General features: G+C 32.8%; 1 protein-coding gene across 1 annotated transcript in view; it reads right to left on the reverse strand.

Moving 5' to 3' along the window:
• Nucleotides 1-23,177, reverse strand: part of Oatp30B (Organic anion transporting polypeptide 30B) — a 43,946-nt gene extending 20,769 nt beyond the window's left edge. Inside the window, exons 1-3 of the mRNA XM_089696622.1 lie at nucleotides 22,913-23,177; nucleotides 9,315-9,354; nucleotides 165-298 (exon numbers count right to left, since the gene is read on the reverse strand). Of these exons, the coding sequence (XP_089552748.1) occupies nucleotides 165-235 (71 nt within the window). The 5' untranslated portion in view covers nucleotides 236-298; nucleotides 9,315-9,354; nucleotides 22,913-23,177. The remainder of the gene's footprint in view (nucleotides 1-164; nucleotides 299-9,314; nucleotides 9,355-22,912) is intronic.
• Between the last annotated feature and the right edge of the window lie 569 nt (nucleotides 23,178-23,746).

A 23,746-nucleotide genomic window follows, 5' to 3' on the forward strand; every position in this document is an offset into this window, starting at 1 on the left:
TTTTTGACTTTATGTTATTGGGATTTTTATAATGTCGTCAAAGAGCTTAATTTTCGATAATGTTTTATAGCACTCAAATGCCTTATAAATGCAAATGGGTTCGGAACCCGCCTCGTGTTCGTGTTTTTTCTATTCCTTGAAAATTTTCCCAAGTAGCTTATTACCTGTGTCCTTTTCTGTGTTGAGGTGCGGCATTTGCGCCGCCAGCGCTCTGCTGTCTCTCGCCTTCTGTCATTGTGTTCGTTAACTTTGCGTCTCACCGCGTGCCCATACCAATCTGTCGCGTACACTCCACCACCTGTGTAAATGTAATAAAATATATTAAGTAATCAAATATAAAAAGACCGCGTGGGTGCCAAGCACACGTGTCATAAGTGAAACTTCTTTGGCAGGATTCAAAAAATTTTACTCTCAATGCGCCTAAAGAAGTTTCACTTCACTTTCTGATGGATCTATTTCTAATTTTATAGTTCACAGGTGACCGATTTCAACTTCGCCTAACGGATGCATATTTTTGTCTCGACTGTTTATAACCTCAATACAATTCATAATTTTATACAACTGCCTAATGGTATGTCATTGTTTACATCACATAATTGTGAGAAACATTTCAATTTAAAACTTTCAGGTCGCATTATTGACGGCGTTGTAACGGCACTAACAAAGTATTTAGCTCTCTAATTGAACTCGAAAGCTCTAACTATAGTGAGAATTAAACTGTTAAATATAAGTGCAAGCAGTGCATTTTATTGAATATTTTTCAATGACCTGGGTTGTATGAGATTTGATTCTTTACATAGAAATGCTTTTAGACCGTTAACATGAATGGTCGTCCTGTGGGTTACGAAGCTATAAACAAAACCGTTACTTATTGCATGTGTTTCTTTTGGCCTCCAGCCGTGCTCTATATTTGTTAATGAATGATCGATGTAAAATTGTTTAAAAATAAATCAGTTATTAATGTATTTGCTACGGTTGAAAAACTTTATTCTATTTATATATGTATCACATTGTGCATCAATATAAGTAACAATAACCTAAATCCCACTTACGCTTTTCGTAAGTTGTAGTGAGAAAATGACGTATATAATTACTATAATCACATTATTCTCATAATATTTAAAATCCCACGGTAAATGAATGACGCAGTTGCTGTTAACTGTTTATCGTGGTTTGCGAATCGGGGCTTATAACAGTAATTAGGATGAAAAAATTACGAAACTAATAACCTGCTCGCGCTGAAAACGTACGTTTTAAGAAGGAAATTAGTCATTTTTACCGCTATCGGTCATCCAAAAAACATAATTTCATACGTATTACCATTACATATACGTGTATGTGTTTTATTGTCATGTTTTTATTCTTACTAAACCATGTAACCGTATTATTATGGCATATTTGTTAATAATATGGGTAGTTTTTCCCCTTCAACAACATGAGATAGGTACATATAAACACTAGATGGAAAATTAGGGGTATATCATATTATATTTTAATAGAAGTGATCGTCAAAGCACATTTTGTTAAAATTATTTTATCAGACACCTATCTAAACTCAAGGCCGCTGATGCAGGTAGAGTCATTAAAGTTAAATAGCTCTACATAGCATAACGTAATGGTTACCTTATAGACTACAAGCCCGCATATGACAAAAATATGGGTCAAATGAACCACCAGGGGACATATCTAGAACGATAGCAGAGCAAAAAATAATAAGATTCATCACTATGCCGTCACTTGTAAGCTGTCCAACTGAGTGCAGATGAGAATTGAAAAGTACAGGTAGACTCGGTAAATTTTGGTCATATATTTTTGTACGGCATTCTTAACCATCGATAGATCCATTAAAATTAATAAGAAACCGCTCAGTGCCGTACAAAAATGGTGGTCCACCAAGTCGGAATTTTTATTTAATTTCCGAGAGTTACCGGGGGTAAATTTGGTCATTTGACCATGTACGGCATCTGTGTCATACTATTGCTATACTGCTTTTAATCCATAATTCCGCAACGCCGTACAAAAATCATGGGGACAAGGGGAAAAAATCGAGAGTTGTAATCCCCTCTCTTTCCCCACTCCAGGGGGTCATTTGACACAACACGAAATAAATTTATTTTTAAAGTATTTTATGCATAGGTAATATTTTTTCATGTGCCGTACATTTTCGTTGGTTCAAAGGGGAAAAATCTGAAAAAGAAAAAAATCCATATAACGAAATGTTTGCTTTATATTTTTATGATAAAATATAAATATACATTAATATTAAGAAGCTCGAGGTGGTTAATTATCACCTTGGAAAGTCGGAGTCAGGTGGAATGGACTCCGTTAAATTGATGAACTAATAAAAAAGCTATGAACGAAAAGATGTGAATTATATGCAATCAGTCCATGAATACAGGTAAAGTCACAAGCAAATGCTAGTAATATATACATATTCAAAATGTACAAGTAAAGCGCTTTCAAATGATACCAAACACTGCATATTTATCTTAACTTTATTTTTTTACTCTGTATGTTTTGTCCGCTAGAGGGCGCCACATTAGATTTTGTGAAACCCCATATAGCCTTTAGCTAGCTGGTCGTTGGTTATCCAGTGAACAATTCAGACGCCTCTAATGATATGTCATTTGTCGAATTCTGATAAGTAGTTTAGAAGTTACGAGGGAAAGGCGAACATACATACATGACCTGTAAACAACCATAACCCTCCTTTTGCTTTGCCGTAGTTGGGTAAAAATATGTTAATGCCGTACTGTATCAAATGGCCATAAAGCACTCTTAAAATTGTAGCTTTCGTCGCTTTCATCAGCCTAAAAGAAGTGGTCTGCACAAAAATGTACGGCATCGTTTTTTCCTAATTTATCTATGTTAATACTATTTAAAACAACGGATAAAGTGTAGAAAACTATTATATTTCATTAATCTACGATGTTTAAACTTTAACAAAATTTCTGGTTTTGCATTTCTCTATAACTTTTTTTAGAACGGTTTCTTTTGAACGGCAATACTATACAACAATTGAATTTTACAATATCATGTTAAAAAAAAGTTCCCGTACAGGGTCAAATGACCTTACAGCTCTTTATATCAAGAATTCGATGAAATTAAGATGATTATTGGTATACATTTAAAAGAACAATTATTTTTTGACGGCATTGCTTTTAATAGTACTTTTGAGTGCTAGATAATGTTTTGGAACCGAAGCCGTACTTAGTCAAATGACCCCCTGGAGTGGGGAAAGAGAGGGGATTGCATCTCTCGATTTTTTCCCCTTGTCCCCATGATTTTTGTACGGCGTTGCGGAATAATGGATTAAAAGCAGTATAGCAATAGTATGACACAGATGCCGTACATGGTCAAATGACCAAATTTACCCCCGGTAACTCTCGGAAATTAAATAAAAATTCCGACTTGGTGGACCACCATTTTTGTACGGCACTGAGCGGTTTCTTATTATTTTTAATGGATCTATCGATGGTTAAGAATGCCGTACAAAAATATATGACCAAAATTTACCGAGTCTACCTGTACTTTTCAATTCTCATCTGCACTCAGTTGGACAGCTTACAAGTGACGGCATAGTGATGAATCTTATTATTTTTTGCTCTGCTATCGTTCTAGATATGTCCCCTGGTGGTTCATTTGACCCATATTTTTGTCCTATGCGGGCTTGTAGTCTATTAGTTCTTAGCATGAATGAAAGCGGCACAGTGAATATTGTGTACTAGTCATCGAGGGACATAACAATTTTAAAACACCTTCTTTTTGTATTTTACAGGTAGGTGAATGGAGTTGTCAAAGAAGTAATATAGTTTGAATTTATTCTCTATGAATGAATTTACAGATGAATGGAAGCTTCAATGACAAAATTTTACGCTAAAACGTAATTGTGAGCACCTATTTACGCTAATTATTGTTAACATCAATATTTTAGTTGCTCAGGAAATAAAAATACATGAATTAGATGTACCTACAAGTTACTCCCGTTTTACCTGCAATGTTATATAACAAATTGCGGAGTGGATCAGATGCCAAAAGTTGGAGGGCGAAATATGCTGGTTTGAGGTATCCGTTCGTTTAGTTCAAGGGTATTAGTATTATTTTTTTTATAATTTTAATGTTGGAATCTTTGATAATGTTTACATCTCTGTATTATTTCAGAAATCCATTAAGATTGTGTGAACAAGTTTTAATATTAATGTACGCAGTATTATAAGTTATAACTTTGGACCATAATGTCTGATTGATTTCGTATAGGAATATACTACTTATATAGAACTGATTTTTATAAGAATTATAATATTACGACAAGACAAAAAATACATAGGTAGTATTTATAAATATGTACTTTTCATTTGTAAATGAGGTGGTATACAACTATGTACATTTGTAAATTGTCTTTTCAAGGTTGATTCAGCTTTTCTATGCGTAACGGTCGATATTATGATGGGTCGAACTTTCTAGTTCACTCAAGGTTTTCTATCGAAACTTTAGTGTTCAATATAAATTTGAACGTTTTATCTGTTAATTGACCCAATAAATACTTCTTTCTACAATTAGCTCATGTCAACAGCTATTATGTCATCTACAATTAGCTATTGTGTCTAATTAGGTCACCTTTAAAACATTTAAATTTTGGAGAAGAGAGAAAGAATATGTTCCTAAAATAAATATACCAACAACATTTGGTTATTGGATGTTATGGAGATACAATGCCACATTTAGGCACACACACGATAAATTCATAACACTCCCTTTTGCTTCAGGGTATAAAAATTGTATAAATTATTATCTGCAGTCTGTCTGTTTGCATACCCTCTCCCAATCAATAATCGTAAAATGTCCAATTGTACCAACATTTCATTTCCAATCAACATCCAGACACCGCCATCGCCAGTATTTGAGTAAACACACCATCTTTAGGCAAAGACATCTCACCACGTCATATAACGTTCTACTTATAAGTGACTACGTGTCTTATATGTATGTGCGCGTTTCAAAAAGCTTAATTTACACAATACGCACTTGTATTGTTTACAAGCAAATCTACGACGTTCCGTGCTGCAGTGGCAATGAACGACACGAACCGTCCGACGCGAGACCGGTTCCTCTGCTGATTCATCCGACGATCATCCGGCATGTTACTTTTTTCGTTTAAAAAATTCGAAGCAGACAGTGAACAGCCTGTCTGCTTTGCTGCTTGCAGTTTGTTCAACATTTTGTATTCATAATATTACATGCTGTTATAATTGAGAGGCAATTTACAGCCGGCTGGATTAGCACAGAAATAATTAATTAATAAGGCATGAACAATAATCTAATTCTTATTATTTCTATCGAATGAAATTTAGTTGGAACTTGTCGCTGCAAGCAATTGTAAAAATTCTGTAAAATATTTCCTCCCATAGAAATTGTTCAATTGCACTGTTATAGAAGTAAACCACAATGATAGCTTGTCACAGGCGCTCTATTTTTCCCATTTCAGGATGCATAAACTTTTTTATTATTTCCTACCCACATTCATTGTTGCCTTACATTGAAAATGCCAAAAACTGTGTCTAAAAATATATTGTTTTAAATATAGAACAAGCGCAATGCGTCATTAGCGTAGGCTCTAATGAGAGGAGTTGAGATTACAAATGGATTGAACAACTCTAATATTTTCTCTTATTTTTGCAGTTTCTAAATAAATAGATATATACCAGAAATTCAGAAGCACTAGAAAGGTAGTAACTAAAAATGTTTTTCACATATTATGTGCTATTGCTATGTCGATATTGCGCGACAATAATACATATTATATTATGTTAAAATGACTCATCAATAAATTCTTTTAAACATTGGAGCATCGTCCTAATCCTATAAAATATAGATAGTATGTACATGTTAACGTTATTTTATAACTAGCGGTCAGCCCCGCCCGTGGTACATATTTACGTTTTCTCTACATAAAAACCATCCTCGTACTTCAAGGAATATAATAAAAAAAGAATTATCGAAATCGGTTCAGCCGTTCTCGAGTTATGCGCTTACCAACACATTTTGCGATTCATTTTTATATATAAGAGAGAAGAAGATTAAGTCTCGTATAAGTATCATCAAGTACACATTATGATTTATGTCACAAAAAATAGTTTTTGTGCAATATCGTCAACACATTATATCGTACGCGTAATTTTTTTCATCCGTTTTAGGGCCGATTTTTCAATCCCTGGTTAAAACTTATCCGTCCAATAAAGTATTACACGATAATATTAAAATGTCACGTAAACTGTCAAATACGGGCAATAGGCATGACGAAAGATTTTGAAATCCTCTTCCATAATGTGTGTATACGTTTACTATACAAGAAAAACCCTATATTTCGGTAATATACTTAAATTTAACGAAGATAAAAGCCATTTTTCAAAAAATATTTATTAACTGTGCCAAAACAGCTCACAGGTGTCATGGCGTAGGCGTGACGTCAAACTTTGGTAAATACGTAATTATTTGTACGCATTGCGAAGAAAATTAAAAAAGTCTTTATTTAATATGTGTTATAGAAACGAATTTCAAAGTTTATGAGTGGTGTGCAGTATTGCAGTATGAATCCACATAAAAATAATGCTCAAAAATGTGTTAGTAATTATTTCAAGCGAGAAATAATAAGAAATGATTGTATAAAGTTGGTGCGGAGAACCCCGAACCACGTATTCGTGAATTCGCAATTGTATTTCTGTTCTGAGTCGATAAAGCATACGTGAAACAATAGAAAATAAATAAAAATGCGTATTCTCAACATATTCATAACAACAAAACACATCTGACGCGAGTTGTTTACTTAAGCGTGACGTCACGCGTGTTTTAGTCAAAATGGCTAACTGCAGAATTTCAATGTTTTATTTTATTGATAATCTCATTAATCTTAATGGTTTTAAGATTTCTAAGTCACTATATTGAATTTATTTATTGTACATTTTCCCTTAAAAACACTAATACGATCATTTATGGATACTGTCGTCATGCCTATTAGAATACATTTTTAAAATGGTAGTTTTATACATTATTCGACGAATAAGTTTTATCCAAGCATTGAAAAATCGGCTCTAAATGGACAATTTATCATACATATTATATTCCGGTCAAATTTGAAATAACCATAACTTTCGGAAAGCCAAATTTTGGTGTAGAGCTGGGCTGTATAGGACGTAGGTACCATAGCAAATAAAGTTTCAAAATCCCCATCGATCCTAATTCCTATGTGTGCAACATAAGTTATTCGGGGCCATATATATGTCGTGGCCATATCGTAAATTTGCTCATTTCATGATATGACTGGCCATTTCACGAAATGGTCGCATTTCGTGAAATGGCCAATTTAGTTTGGCCACATCATGATGTGGCTTGAGATCAATGATAAGAAATCGTTTCACGATATGGCCAACTAAACGCGCGGTTTTTTCATGAAATGATCAAAATTATTTGATCATATCGTAAAATAGTTACATTAATCATTGGTAGAGGCGCTGCAGCTGCAAGCTCTGGGTTTATGTGATAAGATGGCGGCCGCTGGCGAAAATTTAATTATTCGCAGTTAAAAACTTCATAATTCGTTTAATAACAATATGAAGAAAGTCATAGCAAAGAATTTACGACGGTTCGAGTACTATGGAAAATGTGGATATCTTATATGTATTGAAGAAAAAATGCGTCTTAAATAAGATGTCGTGGCCATATCGTAGATTTGCTCATTTCATGATATGATCGATCATTTCACGAAATGGTCGCATTTCATGAAATGGCCAACATAGTTTGATCAGATCGTTAAATCGTCAACGTTTCACGATTTGGCCATCCACATTTGGCCAGATCGTATAAAATATAAAGAGTCCATAAAATATTAAAAAAATTCAGAATATTCTAAAAACTTGTTTAATGTCATTTAAGTTAGTGCCGCGGCAGCGATCGGCGAATGCTAGAAGCGAATCGTTTTTGCAATAAAAAACAGTTAGGTTAGGTTAGACTTTGATAAACAACGCACGAGCTGAGCGAGCAAAGCGAGCGTGCCGCGGCAGCGGCCGGCGAGTGCAGTAAATAAGATAATTTAAGACGCATTTTTTCTTTTAGGATATATGTATATTTATATATCCTACTATAGTATTATAATTGTTTGTTTTTTAAAAAGCGATCCGCTTCTGGCACACCTATATTTCGGTAATATACTTAAATTTAACGAAGATAAAAGCCATTTTTCAAAAAATATTTATTAACTGTGCCAAAACAGCTCGCAGGTGTCATGGCGTAGGCGTGACGTCACTCTTTCGTAAATACGTAATTATTTGTACGCATTGCGAAGAAAATTAAAAAAATATTTATTTAATATGTGTTATAGAAACGAATTACAAAGTTAATAAGTGGTGTGCAGTATTGCAGTGTGAATCCACATAAAAATAATGCTCAAAAATGTGTTAGTAATTATTTCAAGCGAAAAAATAATAAGAAATTATTGTATAAAGTTGGCGCGGAGAACCCCGAACCATGTATTCGTGAATTCGCAATTATATTTCTGTTGTTTCGATAAATCATACGTGAAACAATAGAAAATAAATAAAAATTCGTATTCTCAACATATTCATAACAACAAAATACATCTGACGTGAGTTGTTTACTTAAGCGTGACGTCACGCGTGTTTTAGTCAAAATGGCGAACTGCAGAATTTCAATGTTTTATTTTATTGATAATCTCATTAATCTTAATGTTTTTAAGATTTCTAAGTCGCTATATTTAATTTATTTATTATACATTTTCCCATAAAAACACTAATACGATCATTTATGGATACTGTCGTCATGCCTATTAGAATAAGGAAGTAGGAATATAAGAAACATAATATTATAGGTATCCTGTATAAAGAATAAGTAAGTATAAAAAGCAACGGTTTTTAAAAACGATCCTACGCTGATAAACAGGTAGAGAGAATCACGAGCCAAAACTTCTTGGAAAAAGATTAATTGAGTAAAGAAATGGCGATACTGATGTTACCCAAAATGTGATTGTTCGTGCCGACTGCGGCACCTCAAAACTTTTTATCGTGGCCTAATATGTGATATGATAACAGAACACATTAAAATTTTTAATTTATTAAAACTGAACATCAAGAGTCACCAATTAGTTTAATTTGTACACGCAACCAGTTCATTGTACTGACGTTAAGATACATTTATGTATGAACGAAAACAAAACATGTAAACAGTTTACAGACAGTCAATAAGAGAAAGACAATTTGATCAACTACAATCTACATTATGAGTGATTACAATCATGGGTTTACCTTCAGTGTGTTGCGTGATCGACTGTTAGCATTCCGGAATCTAAAACAAAAGAGAAAATATACTTATAGCTGTTATAACAAATACTATTACAATGTATGACCATTATTCATCTCTATAAATATATTTTTATAAAAAATAAACTAGGTATATTTTTAAGTATTGTCCAACTTTGTTTATCAAAATTAAGTGATACAAAAACGTATGTATTTAGGTCAGGTAAAATCTATACTAATATTATAAAGCTGAAGAGTTTGTTTGTTTGTTTGAACGCGCTAATCTCGAGAACTACTGGTCCGATTTGAAAAATTCTTTCGGTGTTAGATAGCTCATTTATCGAGGAAGGCTATAGGCTATATATCATCACGCTACGACCAACAGGAGAGGAGCCACGGGGGTGAAACCGCGCGGAGCGGCTAGTACTAAATATACAAAGGAGGAGTTGTAGAAACGACTCTACATATATTATCTCACTTTATTAAAGGTTCCTTTACTTATATACATATTGACCTACATAGACCTTTTAAACAAGAAAATCTTTTTCTTTCTAACTATACAATCCACCTTGTAAGTAAAGAAAAAATCGTTCTTATAGACCTTGATGCGGCTAAACCTATGTATTAAGGCTTCGGTTAGAACGTGTAGGGCTTCGCGTTTGTAGAACCTATGCATGTACACGTTAAGAAAGGTATTAGTGCAAGTACGATGCAGATGGCCGTGGGTTGTGACATGTGCTCAGTAACAGTATGGCGTTATGTCACATGGCCCTTTTTCATCTTTTTACCTTGGCTCGTAATCAAACGGAAACAACGCAAGCAAAATGATCGCTCGTTGTAGGTACTTGCTAGTTTGTTTAATCTAGCAACATTAATGGCTGTTTACAGTACAGGAGATAACGATCATTAGGGACAAAAAGGAATACAAGAATAATAACAATAATGATGGCGGTTGACAGACTTTTGTGGATAAAGTTTTGTGTTAATAATTTTAGGTTGGCAAATAAATTGTGACGCACGCATATATGATAAATATTTGCCATATTATAATTTTCAAACTTTTAATACCTATATATGCATATTTATAAATAATTTGGAAAATCCAAAAGTGCACGCCTCATAATTTTTTTTTAATAATTATTTATTAATTATTATTTTTGTTTATTTAATAACAATTAAACCACATCGAATCAGACCCTGAAAAATGAAAGGGTTCTATTCCTGAGCATACTCAAGCGTAAGAGAAAAAAAAAGACTCGATTAGTTAAGTATTTCGGTCGCTATCGTGATAACAAGAAAATCCTCCGCACATACAGACACACGGACGTCCAAGACAGAACTTTTTTAAACTGTTTTTTAACTAGTTTAAATAACAAAAATGACATCAAAAATATCATGAATGTTAAAAATAGTGTTTTTTCTTAATATGTGTGTGTATGTATTATCTTACAAGTGCAATGTATGATACATAAAGACCAGTGGCGTGCCTAGGGTGTAAGGACTGGGCAAGCCCAAAGTTTTCAAAGTTTTTGCTGGGTACCCTTTTCTTGAATTAGAAACCTTCCTAAGGTACCTATACTGTGTAATTACCGAATCAAATCTTCTAAATTTTCACGCGCGCCCGCCAGTTGAGTCAAACGTTTATCATTAAAATCGATAAATTATAATTATTAAACTGTATGACATTATATTATTAATAAAATTGAACAGATCATTTATATTCTAATAATTCAAAACGGCGATCTTCTGAACGAAAGATTTTATAACATCGGAATCGGAATCGGAATCGGAAGAAAGTAGGTGATTGTTTTAGAATTCAATTACCTAACAACTTTCAATTATTGATAATTCAATAAGGCGTTCTTGGCTTTGTGTAATTCTTAAATACGTACCTATGATAATTCAAAATTTAATTCGATTTAACGATGAGAAAGCACGCTCCGTGGAAGAACTACCTTATACCTACTAGCAGAAATCATAACTACCAAGTACCAAATGTGCAAGTTTCAACAGCTGGGGCTTCTAAGCAATTCTTATTCATGAAATCGATTAATTCGTAAACATATTTTAATTAAAATTTCGTTTATGTGACTTACTAGCTGTTTGGGTAATGCACAAATCGGGAGTTGGTTTTTATGAAGAAATTAATTGATGTTTTTCAGTAAAGTTTAATGATTTTACCTTTCCCCCGCTGAGCACAAAGCAAACCATCACAATTTACAACACAATCTGCTGTCGCGACACTCATTTTATCACAAAATTCGAAAAACATAACCTAAATTACACCGATATAATCACCCGCTCAAACAAACTATACCTAATAACAATAATATTCACGACGTTCGTTCGCGCAATCGTAACTATCTTCACACTGTTAAAGCCGGGCTTTATCGTGGCTTTATTTTCCATACAGATTGCTATAGAATTCTATGGCTAGGTATGTAGCTACTTAGACGAAATTTCATACGTTAGAAGAGATGAGCGCAAAGCCCGGTAAAAGCCCACGCGTGCAAGCGAGACAACTACATGTTATAATCCATCCAATTTAGATTGTAACGTCAAAATAAAAGGTACGACCTTATTCTGATAGGAAGAAGGATGAAATTAAAAGTTTACTCGAATTCGTCATTGTTTTATGCTAGGCGTATTATATATTATATTGTAGGTGAGTTTTCATTGAATTTCGGAGCAAATTATGAACTGCTCATTGCGCGCGAATATTCAAACGTGAATTTGGTTATTTTCCTATCTCGTAGCGAATTTCTAAGGCAAGCCGGGCTTTTCGGCTTGTATGAACGTACCGCCACTGATAAAGACATTTTAAGTTTGAAAAATCAGATGTTTTGCGCGAAGTGACAGTAGTACCCACCTCAACGCTTCGCTTATGAGGCGTGCAAAAAAAGACGGGTTGCACTCCGGGAGTGCCGGCAGAAGTGAAAACTTGATTATTAACGTTGAGCATGTTTGATATTTTGGAATGGTATCCGTCTTACGCTTTTTCGATCAGGTCACGTGTCCTGACGCGAGTTTAAGATTTTATACCCATTACAGAAAAAGTGCTCAACGCCGCTAAAGAAGTTTTCACTTCAAAAAATCTTCATAATCCTATCCAATGGAACCCGTGTGTTCGTCTGTATTTTTAATGCTGACAGTGTTGCTAACAAATTTAAGTAATTAGTTGACAGTGGTGGTAGAACGTAACGTAAAATACAATCATACTTAAAACAAGTACATATTATACTTGTATAAGTCACATTGCTTGATACAAAACTAGTTTCAGTGTAAATTTACTAATTCAATCTTATCTCGAAATAAAAAATGCGTAGCTTATTCTACTCACCAGTATAGGTATATTTTGAAATACAATTTTTAAATTATTAATTCGCAAATGAATGGGGTTGATTAAAACTAATTTTGCAATGTGATCTGAATACATATAAAACTCGTTAAGCACGTTGAGTCATAACGGGCTAGCATCTAGATAGCTTTCTCCCATTTGGAATTCCCTGTGACTAGCCCGAGCTCGGGGTTGCATTTTTCATTGTATGTTTTTCGATCAAATAATGTACATTCATTTTATAATGCAGGCAATATCCACTAGAATCTACCTTCTCTAACAATAAGTTATTCGTAACATAACAATGTCAGGGAAGGCTAAAGAGTTCAAACGCGCAATGTAGAGAGAATGTTTTAACAGCCTTGAAAATATGTAATGTAGAGGTCACTTTTCAGCATTTAAAATTGGAACCACATTTGTGTATGTACTAGTCATTAGAAATACGATTGTAACTTATCTTCTTGGCGCTAACTTAAAATTTAACTGTAGAGGACTCATAAAAATAGTAATGGCTCATAAGATAATGCTAGATTGAGACAGGTTGAAGGGGTGAGCGACCGTCCAACGGGTCATCGTCGCTCAACAAACAGCAAACCACACTCACATGAACAGTACAGTTCTGATTGTTGCGAATGTACTGTAACAAAATATAATCACACGATACCACTTCTAATGTAATGCGGTAGTGATCTCGATAGTAAAACCATATTCGCCAACCCACATTTAAAATCTACGAGCGTGCGTGGGAATGGATTTAATGCAGTTCCCGGGAAAGGTTATGTAAAAAGCGCTGTTAAATTTTAGATTTATATTGAATAGTCGATGCCAAAACAACAAACGGTTTGCTGACGTCGGTAAAGCGAAATGTTCATATAAGTTGAAGTAATAATTGTTTTGTTGTATGACGCAGACTACTGAAAAAAATAATTATACAATATATTAAAAATCAAAGGGATTCATCCCCTTAAACGAAAGATTATTGTCCAGGGTGTATCTCATGAAGCGTGATACGGTGATACTTAGACAGTTGAAATTTTCCGAGATGATATTGTGTTTCTGTTGTCTCTCGGTTAATACGTTTTTTTATGATAATAATTACATTTAATTTATATATTATTATTTATATTTAAGGAACAAAATAACAAACCATTTTTTAAGAATTATAAACGATGTCGTTCAATGTCATTTCATGAAACATTTCAATGTACAATTACTATTTAATTTTGTTTTAATAATTATTACTGACGCCACAATAACTTTTGATAATTTAAAACCTGGATGACGCAATGACACAAGGACAACTGAAAACAATGTGTAGAATCATATAAAACTTTTACTATAAGGAGCAAGTATTTAAAATTTATCCATTTTCTAAAACAACGTGCGTTGTTGTCCTGCTATTTGTCGACCGCAACATCTAAACATTGTTCAGTATCTTCATTATAAAGGTAGGAATAGTTTTCATATTGTTTTTCAGTTCGTAGGGCGAATTCGGCCAAACATCTGCGCCTAACATCGATATGAGGTCATCGGCTTGCACGCTCAACCGATAGCGGAGCTCCAATTGACCTCCATTGCTAACTGTTAAAACAACAATAATGCAACATTGCCCTTTGTACCATTACGAGGGAAATTAGGACGCTTTTACTTGTTACAACAAAATATACCAACGTATAATTAATCCCTTGAATTGATACAAGCATTAATACTCAAGACATTAAAAAAGTTCTGCTTAAGCAATATACAGGGTGCCCCGTTTATAGTGGTCCAAAAATTTTTTTCAGCTTGAGAGCATCATGAGTAATCATTTAAAACAAACTTTAGTTAAGCGAAAACTTATGGTTTAGAAATTATGATTTTTTTATAAATAATCCGGAGTTTCAATATTTTTGTCACAAAACCACTCTGTTATGAAAACTACTGGACCGAATTGAATGAAATTTGGTATAGGTATAGCGCAATAACCTACCTATCGCACTATAGACTCATCTTGTGTAAATAATTAAACTGCATTTTTTTATTTTAACTTTTTCTGTAGTTTTTTGAATTTCTTGGCAAAATATTGATTTTTCGAAAAAATCCTGTGAAAAAAAAAATGTACCACCAAGGTTTTGCTGGTACTGCTAAAAACTACCTTAACATAGGGTTATTCTTGACACAAAAAATCATAGTTGTCCTTCGATTGTAACATATTCAAAAACAACATCATGTACATTAAAGCATGGAAATCGAAAAATTACGAAATTTACCATAATTTAATTTTAATCATTTGGAACGGCCAATTTTTGATTAAAGAACCATTTATTGCCATAAAAGTCATTACAAATCAGTATTCACATGGCTATAAAACTATTTGAATGAAATAAAATTTTAAACTGCCAGGCAAGATAACGTAACTTTATTCTAATGTCAATTTATTGAGTTTTTTTGTTGTTTAGTTTTTATGTTTAAATCTTAATAAAAGGTTTGGAGAATTAATAAAACAAAATAAATATTAATTAACATATTGTTTATTTTTTACAAAAGGTTTTCAAAATGCCGTCCGCCTTTCGCTAAACATAATCTGCATCTGCGTAAGAAATTTCTTCGCAGCCTATTAAATGGCTGCCGGCTTTCTTTAATGACTGTTATATCCACTTGAATTTTTAGGTATGAACCTATGGTAGTAAATGGTATAATACCATAAATTGGTATACAAATGTACCTATGTATAATGAATGTATGGTTATTTATAGGCATAAATTCAAGTGGCTATAACAGCCATTAAAGAAAGCCGGCAGCCATTTAAAAGGCTGCGAAGAAATTTCTTACGAAAATGCAGATTATGTTTAGTTAAGGCGGACGGCATTTCAAAAACCTTTTGTAAAAAATAAACAATATGTTAATTAATATTTATGTTGTTTTATTAATTCTCCAAACCTTTTATTAAGATTTAATCATAAAAACTAAACAACAAAAAAAAACTCAATAAATTGACATTAGAATAAAGTTAAGTTATCTTGCCTGGCAGGTTAAAATTTTATTTCATTCATTTTAAGTTTTATAGCCATGTGAATACTGATTTGTAATGACTTTTACGGCAATATATGGTTCTTTAAACATAAATTGGCCGTTCCAAATGATTAAAATTAAATTATGGTAAATTTCGTAATTTTTCGATTTCCATGTGTTAATGTACATGATGTTGTTTTTGAAGATGTTACAATCGAAGGACAACTATGATTTTTTGTGTCAAGAATAACCCTATGTTAAGGTAGTTTTTAGCAGTACCAGCAAAATCTTGGTGGTACATTTTTTTTTCACAGGATTTTTTCGAAAAGTCCATATTTTGCCGAGAAATTCAAAAAACTACGGAAAAAGTTAAAATAAAAAAATGCAGTCTAATTATTTACACAAGATGAGCCTATAGTGCGATAGGTAGGTTATTGCGCTATACCTATACCAAATTTCATTCAATTCGGTCCAGTAGTTTTCATAACAGAGTGGTTTTGTGACAAAAATATTGAAACTCCGGATTATTTATAAAAAAAATCATAATTTCTAAACCATAAGTTTTCGCTTAACTAAAGTTTGTTTTAAATGATTACTCATGATGCTCTCAAGCTGAAAAAAATTTTTGGACCACTATAAACGGGCCACCCTGTATATAAAACATGTAAATTTCTAACGTAGGTTTCTATTTTATGATGAAGTTTATCAGCCGTCAATACAAAGTTATACATAAGATCTATAGTCCCTCGAATGTTATTCCTAGCCACGGTGGCCAGGTCGGTTGGAACCAGACTTGTAATTCTGCTGTTGTACTAGCACGATTCAGAGACAGCAATTAGTCAGGCAGCAATTATTCTTGGATGACATTTAATACAAAAACGGCACTGTTGCATGGTTAGTAGTGACACTTTATCTACGGTCGTTTGTGAATTAAATCTTATACAAAAGAAATAAGGTCTATAATTCAACACGTTCCTTCTTTATTATCTAGAGAAAGTGCATCATGAATACCATGGTAAGAATTCTAATGAAGCTAACAACAGGATCTTCTATAAATATGCACACGCTCTTAGGATTAGAAAACTTGAAATTATTTGGCAAAGAGGAAAATTATTTTATTTGATGATAGGTAGGTACGCCGTACGATACGTGTGTCATAATATTCATTTATATTCACAGGAAGCCAATAAACGTAATAATATGCTATTGTTTTAAGTTTGCTTCTCCATAAGAATGGATTCGCCTTGGCCGAAATTAAATTAGCCTGGGCCTAAAAAATAAAAACAGATACTGCTGTATTTGATTTGAAACTATATTTTTATCATTATTAAAACATTTAATGGACCGGTTATAATTACTATATTACGGAAATCGATAATACCACTCATATAGGACAAGGCCGAAGTAAGATTTAATATACTAGTTAATTTAGTAATTTACGTACAATTTTTATCTCTGCTCGGTATGCCGTAGCCCGTACAGCCATTTTGCAAATGCGTGTAATTTTTACGTGTTTTGACGTGAACTAAATGTGTCGCATAAAAGTCACAGAAGTGCTGTTTGGGGTTCCAATCTGATAAAACTAATGTACGCATTGAGTTGAGACGTGCCTGCAGTATTTTATTGCGAAACCCACAGAGTCCACAATGGCAGTGTGGACGACGACCTTGTAAGGTCATTTATAAGGCAGTATCATTTTGTAAAAAGGTGAAGATTTCGTTCCTTAGTATGTCAAAATAGTTTAGCTGTTTGCTCAGATAACATATTATTGCAGATATGTTTAGAATATAATATAAGTACCATAATCATAGAATAGAAAATTTGGAAAATCCAAAAGTGCACGCCTCATAATTTTTTTTTAATAAATATTTATTAATTATTATTTTTGTTTATTTAATAACAATTAAACCACATCGAATACAGACCCTGAAAAATGAAAGGGTTCTATTCCTGAGCATACTCAAGCGTAAGAGAAAAAAAAAGACTCGATTAGTAAAGTATTTCGGTCGCTATCGTGTTAACAAGAAAAAGGATCCGCACATACAGACACACGGACGTCCAAGACAGAACTTTTTTAAACTGTTTTTTAACTAGTTTAAATAACAAAAATGACATCAAAAATATCATGAACGTTAAAAATAGTGTTTTTTCTTAATATGTGTGTGTATGTATTATCTTACAAGTGCAATGTATGATACATAAAGACATTTTAAGTTTGAAAAATCAGATGTTTTGCGCGAAGTGACAGTAGTACCCACCTCAACGCTTCGCTTATGAGGCGTGCAAAAGAGAATAATTAGTATGTGGCCAAAAATCTGACCACGTTATTCTTACGTGGGGTTACTCAAATAAATAGGCAGTTGGTATAATATGGACCCTGCATACTATTTTAAATAAGTGAATTTATTTATTTACTTTAAATTTGGGATAAATAACATGCCGTATAGTTAGGTTCGGTACTGCGCAGCATCTAGTCACAGGGACAATTTAGAGGGTAAACTGCGACCATAATAATATATTACTAGGGCGAGCGTGCAGTAAAAAAAAATGATTTTAAAAATTTTGCGTTTACATTCTTGTATGTAGAACCTTACCATTATTATTTTGAAGATATTGATTTTATCGACTGATCACTAAACCGGTCTCAAAGTTCTTATATTCTTCAAAAGGAACATATTGCGTTTTATAAGCACTTAAGATAAATGTTTAGCACTAACGGACAAGGGCCATTAAATGTAATTTCATAACGTGACATTAAAGAAGTTTAATGTGTAATTTAACATTAAATAGCGGCTTCCTTATAAAGCAGATCGAGGCGATACTATAAGTATGTTACCACATACTTACAGAGCCGTATGTACCTTATTGGGGACAGGTTAGGATAGTGGAGCCTCTTTGACCTCATTTGCCGGATAAATTAGAGGAGAGTTATAAGAATATGAATTTTTAAATCTTTGGAAAAAGCTATATTATTTTCATAGGTTTTATTTAAAGATGGATGAGATAAACCCTTTATGTATATTGACATTCAATGCATTTTTTAGGTTAAAAAAAAGCACAGGGTAAGTATTGTTCAGTTTTAATGTGGGAGTCAAGTACACTTTGACAAGAATAAGGCCAACTCGTATCGTGGATGGTAGTTATCACACCCACACAAAAACAAGATGCGCACTGTGTTTCGTGCGATGAGAAGGGGACCCGGAGGCCCGATTTCTTTTCCTCCCCATTACCAGTGTGGCGGAATTCAATCCTTTATTCATCATCAATCCTTACTTAACGGTAAATTAGTCCCTTTAAAGCGGTAAAGCATTTGTATAGGTTCTACCTTTGCAAATGGTCGTGTGCCGCGGTGACCGATTGCTAATAACATTAATCATTATCACAATAATAAATTCAATTAAATATTTGTAGAACCTGTGTCACGTTCTTAATTTCTTGTTGTTGTCAGATTAGGATCTGATTTCCGTTTAAATTGTGGGTGTGTCAAAATATTTGACAGTCTGTAAATATTGAAAATTATTAATTAAATAATTCATCAAAGAGACTGAAATTAATTCCGTTTGAGGGTCGCACTTTGTCTTTAAAATTATTAAAATCATGCTTAATTTTAATATTTGTCTCTAAATTCTTTACATTTTGTCAACGTCGATCATACCATACGGTAGGTAATTTGTTTTAAAATTTAAATCTTCAAAGTCCAAACGTCAATCAAGATGCTCGTATTTTAGAAATTAAACAATAACTTTACATTAACACAAAGTACTGAATAGATTCCGGATTTTTCTTTGAGTCGGTGACTGTCAAATTATCTTCAACCACCAAAACTTCCAGCTCTGACGAAGCCCACACGCGTTGGTAAATGGAGTCACATGCATTGTTTCATTTTGTTTTGTTTAGTAATGAGACCAAACGTGTGATAATTTACAGAATTGCAATTTATCTACAACTGTATTATGTAAGTGTTATTACTTAGATGTGTGGCATTTTATTCACAGTACATATATGCAACAAAGTTCTTCCTGATTATTATTATTCATCTTCTTTAATATTCTGCATCTGGCTCAAATTCGTCGTTTAACATTAATACGACGATTGCTTAAGTATTCGTTGTCCACATAAGTACAAAGCTACAAAACCAGTTTTCCAATTTATTCGCAGATTAGTGTCAGATGTTTTATTTCGACGCTATCATTTAATGAATACATAATAGGTATGCCAATAAGATGATTAGACTAGTTAAATGTCGGAACTGCGCGGAAAGTGGATTTCGCCGGTCTCTAGCGCACGGTCGGCCGACGTTACACAGCAATTCGCTTGCGCAACAACTCTTGCGTCAAGGCAAGCCTCCGGCTCCGGTTCAATCCTCTTGATATATACTTGACTGTTGCTTTACTTATGCGATATATTAGTGCAGTCTATACCGTCGCGTGTTTCACAATATTGTGTATTTTATGCTAATGTTTCTACTTAAACTTATGAAAATAGCTCACTGTATAAATTTATTTATAGTCCATTGAATGAGTCCCTCCAAGGGGGGTCTAGAGTGCGTGAGTTAGTAACGTAAGATGTTTCTTCGGAAACATGTCAAGAGTCCCTAGGTAATAAACATAATAAAACCCCGGGACACTAGGAGGAGCCCCGGAGTGGGGGGAGGGGGGGAATGGGTCCATTTTTTCATTTTTCGCTTAAATCTCAAAAACGGTACATGTTAGAGAAAAACTTTCAAGGAAAAGTTGAAAGGCCATAAAATTATCTACAAGTTGTACCTAAATCATTTTTTCCTTTATCCTACCGTTTCTGAGTTATACGCAGTAAAAAATGATTTTGGCTCAAACAATTTCCCCATACTACACATCAATCGATCAAAAAATATTTCTTTCTTCAAAAAAACTCAAATGTGCAACTTGTGACCGGTACTGATAGATTGCTCTTAAATAGGTCTATAATTGGTAAAATAAACACATTCCTCCATGGAAGCCTTTAGGAGGAATCGATTGTCAAAATATTATATTAGGGCAGTTTGAGTTACTGAACTTGATCTTTTTATTTTTTTCTTCCAAAAAACTCAAAAGAGCAACTTGTGACCGGTACAGATAGATTGCTCATAATTAGGTCTATCATTGATAAAAATACCAGATTCCACCACGGAGGCGTTTACGGGGAATTGAATTTTATCAGGGTAGTTACGATACTTGAACTTTTTATTTTTTTTCTTCAAAAAAACTCAAAACTGCAACTTGTGACCGGTACAGATAGATTGCTCATAATTAGTTCTATCATTGATAAAAATACCAGATTCCACCATGGAGGCGGAGGAGTTAAAAAGTTCAAGTATCGTAACTACCCTAATAAAATTCAATACCTCCTAAACGCCTGAAAAATTGTCCTGAAATATTTATTAACCGACTTAAAAAAAAAGGAGGAGGTTATCAATTCGGCCGGTATAATTTTTTTTTGTTATTAGTTTGTCTCATTATAATACTGTATGTTTGATAATGTATTATCATAATGTAACCCATTATCACACTGTATGTATGCAAAAATATATGTATTATGTACATATTTTAAATTTTGTATAATACTAACTAGTTATTATCAAACTCATGATTGTGGTTATTTGTCATTGACTTTGCTATCAGTGCTTCAAACTTAAATAAACAAATTAATAGTTATAATTATAATATTAAATATATTTTTGTACATTATACACATTTTAAAAGATTATTAAAGTAGATCATATTTTGTTGATCACTCTTGGTGTCTGAAAAGATTAAAATATGATTTGAGTTTTGACTCAATTAAAGTATAAGTGTATAACATATATATTATAACATATACTTATATATCAATTCAATTACAATTTTATTTTAATACCAATTTATCCCTGCACAATTTCACAGAGAATGTGTGCACAGGTAGAACCCGAATCAGGTGTTTAGTATAATATACGTACTACTAGATCTAATTAACATGTCAGTTTTATAGCTTGTGCACTATAATTATATCTTCTGCATAGATGACTAATCTCAATCGAGTTTGATCAATTTTTCAATAGCTGTGACCATAATTGGCTTAGAAGACCATTTCTATTTAACAAAGAACTTTTCAATCTCTGTATGCATTTAAAAAATTTGCAAACAAAATATGTTATGTTTTTATCGTTCTTTCATGTTTCAAGTTCCCAATCTTATAGTGTGATACATAAATCAAATTATACCAAACAGCTTTAATTATACACAAATTGAATGAATGATTATATTACCTAGTTCAGTAATAATTGTGTTAGAAGCTATTAAGTAGGTCAAGAATGTTTGATCATACACAAAGTTTTATATGCAATAATACCTAGAGGTATAGCAATAAGATTATTCCATATGTTACATATGTTATTTAATTAATACAAATAATTATAGATTTAGAAAACCTCATAATGTTAAATTAGAAGATGTCTTTGTGCGCAGTGAGTTTCCAAAAGCAGGTGTGACTTTTGTTGTTTTTTCAACAAGGCAGTTTAATTACGTGGTAATATGGAATATTTAAAATTGATAATGATGTACAAAAACTATTAAAATCAACATTCAAGTGACGCAAACGGCAAAACTGATAAGTAAGAAATAAAAATAAATTGTGTTACTTATAATAATAATTGAAGAACTTAATTCCAATAGGTTATATCATAGCATTCAAAAAAATAATTATTGTTTCCAATTAAGATAGTTACTTTTATTTTTACGCTTATTTATGTAGAAATACATACAGTACATACAAATATACAAGTGGTGATCATTGGTAGTAAAACCAAAACCATAATTACTAAAATCAATTGTATTCATTTAGCAATAAGTTTCAATAAATACATATGATTTGTCAATATTCATTGCTATTATTACTCAAATAATCTTACGAACATCCTAAGTCCTAACTATATGAAATAGAAACAAACAATGCAATCATTTTCCGGTATTGATGAAAGAACAATATCGCTTACACGCGAAATGGACAAGGCCAAGCACTGACATTTTTGGTTTAGAAAGTAAATAAAAACCTGATTAAAGCAATAAATGAAGTCAAAGATTTATTTTAAAATTGGTAAATTTCCAAATACATTACATTAGAAATCATAATTTTTGCAATAACTTGGTAGGTAATTAGGACATCTGTACATGGCTGTTATTATCCTTACAAATATGGATTGGCTAATAGAAACTGGTCTATATGTTTAATATTTTACTCAAATGTAATAAAATAAGTGGAGACAAATATTTTATTTACTTACTGACTGCTTTATCTTCAATATGCGCACAGGTAAAACAATTCTTTTGTGAAAGGATCTCACTAAACACTGGTTTTACAACACACTGACTTAGTAATACGTAAGCAAATTATTTTAACTGCACATATGAGATAATCTTGAGTTAGTTGGGATTCACATGTAGCAAAGATATTTTGGTATATGACAATAAATTTTTAAATTTTAATGAAGTCGCACTACACAACACACGTCGAACGAAATTCTCACTGAATATTTTTCTATGTATTCTGTTGTCTCTGGTTTCCAGATGAACGGTGTGAAGTTAGTTTCAATAGAAAGCAAAACAATCTCAGCTGTTAAATAGATACTAGCGACCTCTGGTATTAACAAAATCATTGCAAGTAATAGAATACTGCCATCTATTATTTACTTCCATGAATCTCTTTATTTGTTGCTTACTAGAACATTCATGATTTTTTAACCCATTTCATAGATGGCAGTTAATAGAAAATGTTCCTTTCCTTTCATTTCGAAAAATGAAAATTAAGGGCGTTTGTCCACTACAAGGAATTTTACGGTCCGGCATTCCGATTTTTTACGGTCCGGTATGGCACGCCATTAATCTATATACTAGCTTGTGCACTATACGTAATTTTACTGTCCGAAATTTTACTTTTCCCTATTCCGGATGGTTTTTTGTGTCTACGAGTCGCTGTAGGTATAATTGTTTTCGAATGCCCACTTGCTTGGATTTTACTGTTTTTACTGCATATGCCAATTAAAAGCAAGCTCTTGTTTTACTTTCTTTTAGTTGGCAATGAGATTTGAGAAGTCGGTATTGTTATTTTATATACATTG

This window comes from Colias philodice, chromosome 6 (assembly GCF_061535455.1).
Source record: "Colias philodice isolate Cphi_HAF_F1 chromosome 6, ilColPhil1 Martin Lab GWU primary, whole genome shotgun sequence".
NCBI lineage: Eukaryota > Metazoa > Arthropoda > Insecta > Lepidoptera > Pieridae > Colias > Colias philodice.